This window comes from Emys orbicularis, chromosome 10, assembly GCF_028017835.1.
Source record: "Emys orbicularis isolate rEmyOrb1 chromosome 10, rEmyOrb1.hap1, whole genome shotgun sequence".
In the NCBI taxonomy this organism is placed as follows: Eukaryota; Metazoa; Chordata; order Testudines; family Emydidae; genus Emys; species Emys orbicularis.
Genome location: NC_088692.1, coordinates 37,785,827 through 37,799,986, shown reverse-complemented (window position 1 = coordinate 37,799,986; position 14,160 = coordinate 37,785,827). Strand labels below are relative to the sequence as shown.

General features: G+C 46.4%; 1 protein-coding gene across 1 annotated transcript in view; it reads right to left on the bottom strand.

The window, feature by feature from the left end:
• Positions 1 to 14,160, bottom strand: part of RAB40C (RAB40C, member RAS oncogene family) — a 61,847-nt gene that overhangs the window by 7,663 nt on the left and 40,024 nt on the right. Inside the window, exon 4 of the mRNA XM_065412315.1 lies at positions 12,531 to 12,591. Within this exon, the coding sequence (XP_065268387.1) occupies positions 12,531 to 12,591 (61 nt within the window). The remainder of the gene's footprint in view (positions 1 to 12,530; positions 12,592 to 14,160) is intronic.

Genomic DNA, 14,160 nt, shown 5'->3' with positions numbered 1-14,160 from the left:
TACAGACTAACACGGCTGCTACTCTGAAATCTCCTCAGTGTGATAGAGATGCTTGCTTTGATCTGCTTAGCTCTTGGAAGTCCAGGGGCTCCGGGCTGCTGGCCCCGTGCTGCCCGGGGTCCCTAGGGACAGCTCTGTCCACCATTAGGGAATTTTTCCCCCCGAGAACCCCCTGTAACATTTCACGAACCCCCAGGGGTTCATGTACCCCTGTTTGGGAACCACTGCACTGGAGTAATGCCTGCTGGGGCATTCTAGCTATGTCAGTATTTGTACCATGTACCACTGTTATTGTCTAGTTTAATCAAAATTTGCCAGCCATTTTATAAAGCAGTTGCAATATTTACCTCCCTTCTGTAGTTGTGGATAGCACAAGGAAAACATATGCTGAGTGCAGCAGAACATGTGTTTTAAAGGGAAGCCCATTGTGAAATAGGTTTCCTTGCTTATGAAGAGAGTTTTGGGGGTGGGGTGGGGGAAGGGCTAAGGCCTCGCCAGCTTTTACTATATTCTTCAATGCCTCTCAAAGCAACTCTAAATTCCCCTTTCTATACAGTTCAATAGCCCTGATCCATAGCATCTTCTGTTCTCTACAAAGCCTGCCCACTCCTCTTCATTAGTCTCCACTAATGAGGAATTTCTGTTGCCTGCAGAAAGGTGAACATCTATCCAAGGCCCAGTGTGCCAAAGCATAAGGCCATGAGAAAGTTGTTAAAAATCACGACCATCTGCATTATTTACAATCACCTGAGTGGGAAAAAGTTAACATTTTAAAAATTTAAGGTTTTGCCTAAAGCACCTGATTGATAATTATTTTTACAGTCATAAATAGCAGGCAGTGAGATGGAGAAAGTGTATGTATGTAGGGGGAGAGGGAGGAGGGGGCAGAAAAGAAAATTTTCTTCAACAATTTTGCAAAGTTCCTATCAAGTAAGAAAAAAAAAATCACTCCAGTTCTGTGGCCTTCTATGGAGTCATCCACTAAAACAGAGAAGACAAAAATTAAGGTGCTCCCAAAGTAAACATACAGGGTTTGGGGTTTTCCATGATTTCTTCATAAATAAAAGCAGCCAAAAGAGAAAACAACTTTTCCTTTATGAAGCAGAAAGTGGGATTTCTTTTTAAAAAAAGATTAAACTGCAAACCAATTAGATAGAAGACATTATGCAGCTGTCTTGTTTACTTGTGGACAAAATTCCCTTAGCCAGTAGAAACATCATGAGGTCTAATTTGTCAAGAGAGAGTCTTTCTGCCAGACATATGCTGTAGGATAGCATATTTAAGCACTCTAAGGAGATCTTGGACGGCAGCTCCAAAGAGGAATACTGTGCATCAATGCAATACATCACCAGGAAGATTGTGCCAAACTATCAGTAGCTGAGTGAAAGATCAAGGCTATATATTTGCTTTGACTTCAAGAAAGAAGTAAGTATTCCTCCACTGTCAACACAGGTACTTTATATTATAATTCCATGCACACGTGGACTGGAGTTTAGATTGCCAAGTGTGAAACACACAGAGAAATCAAGAAATACCAAAGTTAAAGTTGTCTGTGACCCTTCACTCTGCCACCATTCCCCCAGTATGTGCATTAGGATAGAATAAGCACACTCTCTTTTTTTCTGCACAGGATGCATGTTATTGTCTGCACGAGGCATTTTTTTTTTTTTTTTTTAAATCCTATCTTTTGTTCTGCCCGATGCCTGACACCCTACAGACCATGCAATGAGTTCGGCAGGTGTGCTTTGGAAACTAGCTTAGTTTATTACACAACCCTGTTTCACTCACTGTTCATTTGGAACAAAAAATAGTGACAGTCATATTATGCACACACATGCAAATGGGACCTGGGATAGAGCTGCACAGGCAATCCTAACTTAGGCCTGGTCCACACTAACCCCCCACTTCGGACTAAGGTACGCAAATTCAGCTACGTTAATAACGTAGCTGAATTCGAAGTACCTTAGTCCGAACTTACCGCGGGTCCAGACGCTGCAGGCAGGCTCCCCCCGTCGATGCCGCGTACTCCTCTCGCTGAGCTGGAGTACCGGCGTCGACGGCAAGCACTTCCGGGATCGATTTATTGCGTCTAGACAAGACGCGATAAATCGATCCCAGAAGATCGATCGCTTACATCCGGACCAGGAAGTAAGTATAGACGTACCCTTAGACATTGCTTCACTGAATGCCTCCCTTTTCCAACTTATAACCGCACTAAGTGTTCTGTATGGAATTTCTTAGGTTACTTTAAATAACAGAAGAATGCCATAGTGTGCAACTATTTGCTAATCAGAAGGAGTACAGTCTGTCACTCTAGGTACTTATATGGTTATCATCGTACACCTCACCAAAAAAAGGGTCTATAACCTAATAGTGCTCCTCAGAGATAAAAGATTATTAACCCCATTTTGCAGATGAGCAAATTGAGGCACAGGGAGATTAAGTGACTTGTCCAAGGTCACACAGGAAGTGGTGGGAACTGAACCCTGATCTCCTCACTGCCAAGGCAGTACATTAGCCAGTGGGTCATCCTTCCTACCTGTCCTGCACAATCCATTCACTCACCTTCATTTCAGATGGAAGGAGGCTGATGCATTCCTAAGCCTGCCTCGTTCCACATTTTCTGATGCATTTAGAAAATGAAGTTCTGCTCGGCTTTTTGGCATGCGTATGTATCACCAGTACAACACAAAGAATGAATGTGTGCTTGTCTCTCTCCCTCTCTATTAAGTGGAAGTGTCCATGTCATGTATATGTGCACACACATGCAATGAAAAAGGAATGGTCATTTGTTATTGTATAATAAAGCAGTGTGCTTACACATTTATTTTTAAAACATTTTAACTGTGCTGAAGTTAAAGCTGATTTTCACTCGACCACCAAAAGGTATTTCTGCATAACCTAGAGGAGGCAGCAGGAAAGTCCTGTAATGGCAGGGGAATCAGAGTCCCAGGGAGAGCTGCTGCTACTGCATTAGCTAGAGATGACTAGATTGGGCCTACTGAAGAGTGAGGATCTATGAAGTCTTGACAGGGTGTTTGTTCTGGCTACCAGTGCAATGCATGTTATTTCTGCTATGGTGTTTTGAGTATTTAATGAGTGAGCAAATTGTGGCCTGGAAAACAAGCTTTTGAGATTCTTCGAGAGAGAAAAATACAAGAGAACAAAGAGAAAAACAAGGCACTAGGAAATTATGTGATTGCAAAAGGCCTCAGCTTAACCCAGGTGCATTCTATTTAATAGTAAATTGTCTAGAGTTTGATATTCATTAGCAACCCTCTCCCTAGAAGGCTGCTGGGAAGGAAGGCTGGGAACAGCACCTATCCTTCTCTCTGGTTCAGGGGAAGCCGCATGTAACCTGGGTAGAAAAATCCTCTGAACTGGAGGACTGAAGGCATTTACTGCAACCAGAGCAGTTACATTTTGTCCTTTGCCCCCTCCTCTCACCTTGGTTTGAGCTGAGTGATTGACACAACCCATATATCTGCTGGGATCTAACCAGCTGTAAGGCAGAGCACAGCCAGCATCTGAGAAACAGCAAAAGGTGCCAAAAATTCCAGTATCCCACCAAATACTGTTAAACCATCAACTGGATAAACAGGCCACTGATCAGAAATGTTGTTACTAGGCAGAGCTCAGCAATATTTTTATTGTGTTATGGCTGCAGCTTGGAGACTCCGATCCAGGCTGCCCATGGAATAATCTTAGAATGCATATTAAAAATGAACTGCAGACAGCTGTCTGGAACAATTTCTGTAGCACATTCTTTGAACCTCTGTGTATTACAGCCAATGTGAAGTATGGCTGGTCGAGTCTCCACAGTGTCTGTGGAAACAAGTTTAGTTATTGGCATCCACAAGGGTGCTGAAAAGAATAGCTCCTCCCCAGACTAGAAACTATCCAATACTTGAAAGAGCCACATGATTGCTGCAATGTTATTTACTCCCTACTACTCTTATAACAAGCTTAGGAACACTAGTTGTGAGCATCAGACTAGAATGATTTACAATAGAAAAAGGCAAAAGACTAGAAGCCAAAATGGCATATAGATTTCTGCACCATCTTAAACACAGTTAAATATGCTATGTGTACTGTATGCGACACTGCAACGGTTAATTAAACAACATTAACAACTACTTTGTATTAAGTCATCCCCCTGAATGTCGGGCATTATTTTTAATATATACACATGCAAATAAAACAACTTCAAAACCAAGATTTGCATTTCTAAAGGACTGGTGATTTCCTAACAGGATGCAATTTCTGCTCATTAGTGTAAGTGGAATATGATCTTCACCGGCATCAGAGGGTCCCAAGTGAGAGCGTCACACAAGATGTGCCATGAACAAGAAGGCAGTTTAGAGTGCCAACTCCCTGGTTACAGAAGGGAGGGGAAGACTGGCGCTCTACTGATTGTTATTAGATCCCAGCTGATCAGAATTCTGAAAATTCAGCTAATGAACCTGGTTTGTTCGTGCTTAGTGCCCAGTTATGTGCCTCAAAAGTTACTGCTGTCAAAATGCTTCCCAGGTCACTCTGATCTGGCAGACTAGGTTATATTTGCACTACTGTCAGAGATGTGAAAGCGTACAATGACAGCAGGCCCTTGCTCAAGTTGTTTGCTTTAAGCCCCGAGAAATGCTATGACACGCACTAGGTTGCAAACAAATTTAAAAATCAAACAGTAATCAGCTGGCCCCTATGCAATCTCCTACAATTACAACTGCAATGTGGACACTGCCCCATATCCTACAATTATTCAAATATGGTGAAACCATGGCGGTGCTTGCTAACTGCACCATGGCAGGCTTAACATGGATCAGTTCGGAGGCAGTCAGATGCCTTAAGGTATGCTACTGCTGGCTATTTCTCTTCTGGGCAAAGTCTATTTTCTTTAGTATGTGGTCTACTCTAGCAGATGGAGTAGAGGACAAGGTATCCTGATCCCTAGATTCTGTTCTTGACTTTGCGATATTTTGCTGGTCACCTTGATCCAGTCACAGTTCCCCTGCCTCAATTTACCGGTCTATAAGATGGAAATAAACGTCCACCTTGTTGGCGGTAGAAACAAGGTTGTTTGAGGCTTGACTGATGTTTATGTAGAAAAATGCTTTGAGATCCTTGAATAAGAGGTGCTACTGAAGAACAAGCCAGAAATTCCAGAACTGATACCTTGGTTACGAACAAAAAGTCAGATTAACCTGGCAGAGTGAGAGAGCCTAATTCACACACTTAACCCTTTAATATCAGGAGCATTTTAGCCTGAGGTACAAATGCCAACTAGCAAGAGCCCTAATAGTGACAGTTACAGGTCTACTGAGGGTTTTTGCTAGCTGCTCACACTTTTGACTAGAATACAACCTTGTAGGATTTTGAACATCTATGTACAGTCCAAACTCACTAGCCCCAAGATGTTAAATCAGTATGGTGGGTCTAAGTAGCTGAGGGCCTGTCTATACTTACAGCTAAATTGGCACTGCTGCGATCGATGCAGCAGTGTTGATTTAGCGGGTCTGGTGAAGACCCACTAAGTCGGTGGAAGAGCATCTCCTGTTGACACAGCATGGTGTAGACACAGCTGTAAATTGATCTAAGTAACATCGACTTCAGTTATGTAACTTACATAGCATAACTTAGGTCGACTTACAGCTTAGTGTAGATCAGCCCTTAGTTACATGAGTGGCAGATGAAGTTGTAAAAAGGCATGAGAAAAAAGGAGAAATAGGAACTGGAACAGCTAGCTGTCAAGCGTGAAGAGCTAAAGCCCTCATCACCCTCCCATTTCAATCAGAAAGAGCATGCAAGGGCAGGGTGGGGAAAAAGCAAGCAAGCCCCAGAAGGCAGCGATCAGTTTGCTTTTCCAGACATCCTAGCCTGTCGGTTAGGAGCACTCTTCTGACATGAAAGCAACTGAGTTAGCCATCAACACCACTTCTTTCCTATTTATTTTCTCTGCCTGAATTCCGGAAGCCTGAGCTGCACTGACAGCATCTGCTGGGAAGCTGCTCACACAGGTTTCAGTGATTCTTCCCCATTCTTCCCTGCCTCAAGAATTTAAATTCATGTAGTGAGAGCAGAGGCTAGGAACATTGAGGTACTACAGAATAGCTTCCATGAAGACCTTTCTGCAGTAGATGCAGAAATTCAAGCTGGAGAGAGGTCAGAAAGATTAGAGCGCTGTACCCTCAGTGGACAATTATTGCAGGTGGTGAGCTATTTGGCACAGTTACGACAGGAATGGCAGCCCCTACTACACAGATGCACAGCCCCAGGCTGTGATTTACATGTGTTGGATCTTCCCCATCCCAAATATGGGGAGGGGCAATAGGGGGCTGTTCAAGTTAGGACACCAACTTAATCACACATTCCATCTGAACAGTTTGTAACTATTATTTGTACCATCCAAGGTCACTATTAACAGAAAAGATTAGAGACAAAAGTATTTCCAGTTAGGTTATTGAGTGTGTATTTGACAGAGTTTTGGGTAAAGTTTACAAGAGTACCTAAATCTCCCTGAGTTTCACAGTGCTCAAATCACTTTGAAAATGGGATTTAGATGCTCTTGAAAATGTTGCCATTTGTGACTACTCTGCTTTTCTGTTTCCTTGTAGTCAGTTTCCCCTGTCTGTATGCACCTTTCATCCAACAGCGAAGAGAAAAAATGACATTCTACCACCACAAAAACTGGCAGGGGGCTCAGGGGCAGGTATAGGGCTACTTAAAAAGAGGCTGTTAAAGTACTGGGGGGGAGCCCATAGTGAGGCTTTCACAGATGAGAAAATGGAGGCACAGATAGGCTGGAGTGCCTTGTAGATGTCTCATATTCAGGAGAAGAATTAGGACTAGAATGCAAATGTCCCAAGAGTCACCTGTTCTAGCCACTAGGCAACACTGCCTGCAACAGCCTATTGTTAATTCTGATGAAGACCCAGTTAGGAAGAAACGCACGATTCTTAACTAATGAACACTAAGAGACAAAGGCAGCATTTCAGACCACAGCCTAAAGCAGGGGTCGGCAACCTTTCAGAAGTGGTGTGCCGAGTCTTCACTTATTCACTCTAATTTAAGGTTTCGCGTGCCGGTAATACATTAAAATGTTTTTTAGAAGGTCTCTCTCTATAAGTCTATATTATATAACTAAACTATTGTTGTATGTAAAGTAAACAAGGTTTTCAAAGTGTTTAAGAAGCTTAATTTAAAATTAAATTAAAATGCTGATCTTACGCCGCCGGCCCACTCAGCCCGCTGCCGGCCTGGAGTTCCGTTCACCTAGTTCAGCAGCGGGCTGAGCAGGGCCTGCGGAACCCCGGCTGGCAAGGGGCCAGCAGCCGGGACGCCAGACCGGGGGTGCAGGAGGGAATGTGTGTGTGTGGGGGAAGGGGGGTGCAGGAGCTCCCGTTTGGTGCTCAGGGTGGGGGTGGGGATGTGGGGGGGGGTGCAAGAGTCAGGGCATGGGGTGTGGGGGGACTGGGTATGTGTGGGGGGTGCAGGAGTCAGAACAGGGGCTGGAGATGTGTGAGGGTGTGCAGGGGTCAGGGCAGAGGGCTGTGTGTGGGGGGGTTCAGGGGTCAGGGCAGAGGGCTGGGAGTGTGGTTCAGGGGTCAGGGCAGAGGGCTGGGAATGTGTGTGTGTGGGGGGGTGCAGGGGTCAGGGCAGGGACCCCAGACTGGGGGTGCAGGTGGGAATGGGTGTGTGTGGGTGTGTGTGTGTGTGTGTGTGTGTGTGCAGGAGCTCCCATTTGGTGCTCAGGTTGGGGGTGGGGATATGGGGGTGTGTGTGCAAGAGTCAGGGCATGGGTGTGGCGGGGCTGGGTATCTGTGGGGGGTGCAGGAGTCAGAACGGGGGCTGGAGGTGTGTGAGGGGGTGCAGGGGTCAGGGCAGAAGGCTGGGTGTGTGGGTGGGGGGGTTCAGGGGTCAGGACAGGGGGCTGGGGTGCTTGGCTTGTGGGGATGCTCACGGCAGGGGGCTGGAGGGGATATGCCCCATCCCCACCTCTTCTCTGCCTCCTCCCTGGAGCAGCAAGCATGCTGCGGCTCGGCTCGGCTCTGCTCCCCCTCCCCCTCGCAAGGGCGATCAGCTAATCGGCGAGAGGGAGAGGGAGGGGAGGAAAGCACCACGCTGGGGGAAGAAGTGGGGGAGGGGGGAGCTTGGCTGCCAGCATGACCAAGCTTCTGCCTCCCGCCCCCGCAGGAGAAATCGGTGGGCGGGGGGGCTGAGTGGGGCCAGGACCCCGGCAGGCAGAAGTGTGCCATCAAAAATCAGCTCGCTTGCCGTCTTTGGCATGCGTGCCACAGGTTGCCAACCCCTGGCCTAAAGAATTTAGCCTAATGTTCTACTGGCCTACATCACTGTTACAGCATTTTAAAGCCCTTTTGGCTAGGCTCTTAAACCTGCAACTTGGTACTGCTTTCCTTCAAGCCTAGACAAACCTTTTAACCTTTTTAAAGCAGTAGGTAGCCAAGTGAGTTAAATCACCTATTCCTTGTCAAAGGAGATGGCATGGCTTTGTCACTTGCCCTACTGTACTCCAATCATTTGTCCATGGCGCCAAGCCCCACTTAGTCAGGTGGGCTTGTTTGCTTAGGCTGAAAAGGGGACTATTCTTCATTGTCCAATATCTGAAATTGGCTAATCTTGGACAATGAGGTTTGAATCCTGATACTTCTAATTACTGACTTTTTCCAGAAGAACAATGCACGTGCCCAACTGAGGTGGCCCATAAAAGTGTGTAATGTTGTTTACCAAGTCCAATGACTCAGAAATGCTGACAGTGCGCAATCTGGAGATACAGCAAAGTGTTCAAAACACATGATGCCTTCTTGTTAATGCAGACTAATCTCCTCTCACAATCCAGAGCTCAGGCTGAATGAGAAGATGTATGGTATGGGAAAGGGAATTGTCAAGGCAGATTCTCTTCCCATTCTGAGATTGCTTCCCAGTCCATGGAAATTAGGACCAAATTTCTTAAGGAAACTTCCAGAGAGGTTTTGCTCTCCCCACTCCATTCATTCTCCACACCACAGTCCAAACCTCCCTGAAGAGGAGATGCTTCTCAGATCAAGCGGCTGCTTGGCATTTATACCTAGGAGCCTGAGACTCGGCTCTTGGTGCATGGTAGCTTTCAATCAGAGGAAAGGGCAGAGGTGCCAGTCTAGTGCGAAGTCTGTAGGAGCCTTTTCAAGAGCCAGAAGGTGGTGCTAAGAAATTAATGCACCAAAGCCCATCCTTGCAGCAAATTCAGCCTTCTGATGCAACCAGTCCCATCCCTTTGCTTGGCTTCTTAAAGAGCAGTTTAAACTAGAACGGCCCTTTTCCTGAAACATGAGGCCAGCTTCATGAGAAACAGTGGGCATAATTTATTTAAAGGGACATCATTCTGCAATGTTTTAGTCTTGATACAAAGGCACCCTGAGATCTGCACAAATATTTCAGTGAAAGCTCAGGCTACACAGTGCATTCTACACTACAAAGGACAGTAGGCACCAAACTGAAGGCAGCTGCTAAAATTTAGAATTAGTGATCGCCCTATTCCTCTATACAATATGATTTCAAGAACGTCACACTATGTGTCACTCTGAATCCTAGAGCGGCTGTTGAATCAGTGTGAAGTGATGGAAACAGCTACAAACATGGTTAAAAGCTATTTTTGTTTAGAATATGACCAGGTGCAATCATTACAGGGATTTGTGGTCTGTAACTGCCTAATTTTCAAGTTCTCAACCTTTTTTTTTTTTTTTTTTTTTTTACACATGACTTTACAAATTACAGCATGGGCTTTCAGCTACTAGTATTGAGTGAAGGTTCTATTACAAACCACATAGTGGAAGGATCCCTGGGCTTTCTGTCCTTAGCCTCCAAAAAGTGCCCAAGTTTCACACACAAACGCTTGTCTCATGAGAACAATGCTATGAGGTTGCAGTGGAAATTGCATTCACATGCTGCAGAGAGGTTTTCATTTAGTATCCTTTTGCTTTTTAATAGGTCAGCTCACTCACTATTTACACTCAACCTTTAGGATCACTTAACAAGCAAAAGGGGTGCACCCGTGGAAAGGGAAGTTACAAGCTGTGCAGAATCCAGAGATTTTGAGGAAGACAGAAGTTGTACCTTGCTACATAAGCCCCCTGCTGGCTGGCAACTCTATCTACATCCCTGCACACAGTCCTTTGTTTACACTAAAACGATGCCCTCCACCCAGATCAGCTGTAAGGGCTGGGCTAAAAAATCACATTCCTCACAGACTGCTCCCCGGTGGCAAGGTATGCAGGGAAGGTAAGTGAGGCATACTTTCCATATAAACACACACTTTCAAGCTTTTATTGGTCACTGTGGAGTGCTGGTGCAGGCATTGTTGGATGTGTGCAAACACCAGCAGTTCTAGACTCTGCCATTCAAAGGAAACACCCAACACTCTTGTATAGGGGAGGGAGGGAAGCTACTGCCTAAGAAAATGCTCCATTTGGGACTGAAAGTTTTGGTCAAATTTCATTTGATCATCAAAATACCACATGGCATCAGAAGTTGGATGGGACAAAGACCTGTCCTGACTACATATGTTTTTACCAGGAGTGAAGTTCTTCTAGATCTCTCTGGAATGCAACTTTGGGGCAGAACTTGCTGAGGGGCAGGAAGGGGAGCTAATCTTAAAGTTCCTGTATTGTATTAGATGTGCATGTACAGGAACTCTGTGCCCCCCGCCCCCATTCCCCCCATACACAAATCATAGCATTAAGTGCTGCTGCTCCTCATTGAGAGAACCATAGAGTTAGCAGCAGCCAAAGAGGCACCCACAGAACCATCCACAACACTAGCAGTTAACAAGAACTAAATGTGACACTTGGAGGAGACTGCACATGGTATGCAGTCTAGTGCTCGCATGTCTAGATCTCAAGTACATTTGTAGGAAGTCCTAAGGAAAGAAGGCATGATGGCCTTCCCAGCTAGAAAAGTAGCTTACAGCTGTGGGTAGTGAAATCCAAGAGCAAAAACAGTGAGAGATTAAGTTGAAGTGGCAGAAATTCAGAGGAGGAGGCCTTAGATAATTGCTGGATGTACTGGGTCCAGTCAGTGAGCCTTTAGAGAGCAACTGGTTCTTGAAAAGAAGTCAGAGGGATATTTTCCAAAGCCCCTCTAGGCCAGAGAAATGAGCAGCCTAAGTTAACTCTCTACTCCTGAGGGAAATCTTTTTTGCTGTTGTCTGTATTGTTGACAGGTATTTTGAAATAAATTACCAAAATAATTGAAACTGGAATGATTATATTGTGTTATTTTGACAAATAAAATATGCAGAACTTTAAAATACTATGCGTAAAATTCCCCCAGCATGAACATTCTAAGCCTTCATCCCCCGTGTTTTAAGGACTGAGGTGTCAGATCTGAACCAGCCCTTCTCGTTTAAGGCCTGGGTCAAGTACATAAACTGAAGAGGCTCATTTTCTGGAACTGGCACAGACTAGGGAAAGCTGATCTCATGAGTTTGCTGTCATTTGAGGCTTCCCAAGTCAGCTTTCAGCCAAAATCCTGAACTCCAACCTAACCCTAATCCAGATCCCGTGCAAAGACTGCCCCACATGATCCATATACTAGTAACCATGCCGCTTCAGCCCACCTACAGTGTGCTACCTAGTACAGTGGAGCACTCTTTGTATTCCACTGCAATAGCATAAGTCAGCCCCTTGGAGAAAGTCACCCCGCTCCTGCCCGGAGGGGTTAAAAGCAGCCCTGGGGAGGGCTGTGGCTGGGGAAAGGCTAATTGGGGAAGCAGCCTCAGCTGTGGCCACACCCCAATCAGGGCCCAGCTGGCCCTTATAAGAGGGCAGTGGGCCAGGAGCAGACAGTCTCTCTCTAGCTTGCTGAGAGAGGAGGGCCTGGCTGCCTGGGAGCTGAGAAAGAGTACCTAAAGTGGAGCAGGGCTGGGGGAAGGCTAGAGGAGCTGGGAGAGCTCCAGCCTGGAAACCCCCCAGGCTGCAGGCCTTGTTAAAGGCCGGAAAGGGTACTGGAGTTGCAGAGGGGCAGCCCAAGGGTAGGCAGAGGCAGCAGGTCCAAACTCCCCTTGCCGGTGATGAGTGGCATTTACATTGCAGTCTGCCCCAGTGAACGGGGGCTAGATCGAGACTGGCAGTAGCCATAGTCTGAGGCGAGGTGGGGACAGAGGGTGGGGGTTCCCCGGGGAGGGGAGACCTAGATCTGTGGGGCTACTGCCAGGGGGCAGCACCCTGGCCTGAAAGGGGCACTGGGGTCCAGGAGGGACTCGGGCCCAGTGGCAAGCAGGACACCGGCCTGCAGAGGGCACTCCGGAGGCTGGAAATCTTAATTCCCTGGACGACCAGCAGGAGGCGCCGCACTGGTGAGTCCCGCCCTGTGACACCCCCATTTGTGCATATGCTGATCAGAAGGGCAGGGCCAGGACATTGGAAGGGAAACACGAGATGCTGGATGGTGCTGTTGGGCATTAACTTGCTTCCCATTAGTCTGGAGAACTTTGATGGTGAGCAGGCCCAGCCCAGCGTAGCAATGCTGGTAGTGCTTACCTGAGCACCTCTGGAGTAGGATCTGAAAATGGTGCAGAACCTCCCCTGGCCAGATGTGTCCCTGAAACAGAAAATCCAACAAATTGAGAAGAGTTAGACAGACAAGTCTGGAGAACCCCCTACTGACACTGCTGACGGGAGACTGAAGTACGAACCAATCCATCAGTGAATCACACCTGATCTCTTTGTACGTGCATAGTACCTGGCTGCTCAGCAAGATACTTTTACATGATTTTGGAAAGTTTTTCCTCCCCAGTAGGTGACCACCTTTAGGATATACCAGGAAGCCCCCTGCTGCAGTCATCATCCTTCCTGTGGAGCAGTTCTCTATTTGCACCTTCTCAGCACTACTCCATGATTAGGGTTGCTGATTTGTCACAGCATTTTTTTAATCAAAAATTACAAAGCAGTCATGGTAAATTTAGTAAAAATCACGGATTTGGGGATTTTTAATAGAAAATGCTGTGATTGATAAGGAGGGGTCGCAGCAAGGGGGCTGAAGAGCAAGCCCATCCTGCACTCACCCTGCAGGGGCGGCTCCCCACTCTGAGCATGGTGACTTGGCACACAGGGTCACAGCACCACTCAGGTTTGGCCTGGCTGCCCCCTCGTCATGATGACGGGCCAAACATGAGCGGTGCTGTGATCCTGCACACCAGGTCACCATACACAGAGTGAAGAGCCAGGCCCAGCCCTGTGGGACAGGAGCAATCGCTGCAGGGTGAGTCACAGAGACAAAGTCAAGTCATGGACAAAACAGGAAAATCAGCGTATCCACAACAAACCTGCAGCCCTCTCCATGACGAACCAAGAGACAAACCGAGTCACTATTCAAAAGAGCAAAGCATCTTCTCTTTAATTTCGCTCGGCTCCGAGTGAGACTGGGCTAGGAATCCCTTCTCTGGCAATGGTGCAGACCTAGCCTACCTTCTTAATATTTTTATTTAAACTTAAAAAAAAAAAAAAAGGGGGGGGGGCAATGAGAGAGTCCTTCTTGAGCTCATCAGTTCAGAAGCCCTTACTAAAGGGAAGGTGTATCAGTGACCCTTTCTGGCTGTAGGAGAGACCTTTACACCCAATCCTCCTTGGCCACTATGTGTGCAGATACTTCACAGCACACCATCCTTGGGAACAGCACGTAGCAGTACAGCATGTTCTGCAGCACACAGGCACGACAGGGTGCATTACAGACACTAAACACCTCAACTCTATTTGTCATTCTTTTAAGTTAAATGTCAAGTTTTAAATAAACACAGAATTTCAATGAGCATTTGTGGACATCTGGGAGATTATGCTGGAGCACAGCACAGTGATCTAAGCAGTGTCTACTGAAGTGCAATCCGAGGTCAGGCTAACCAGACAGCGCACTGGGATGTCTTCTGCGCCTGTTGTGTCCATTCGATACTGATCTAGGAGGTGCAGGTCAACAAGCAATGCGAATTCTGATCACCCTGGATCAAGTTTCCCAGAGACTCAATTTCAGACTCTCATCAGCTGCATGATAGAGTTAGATGTGCTTTAAGTTTCAACACCGCACTGCACTCAGATTAAGCTTTGAAATGTCACATTATGGAACCTGGGCATCACTGTGACAGCTCAATGTAGACCTCTGCTTAATGGGCAGCTATGG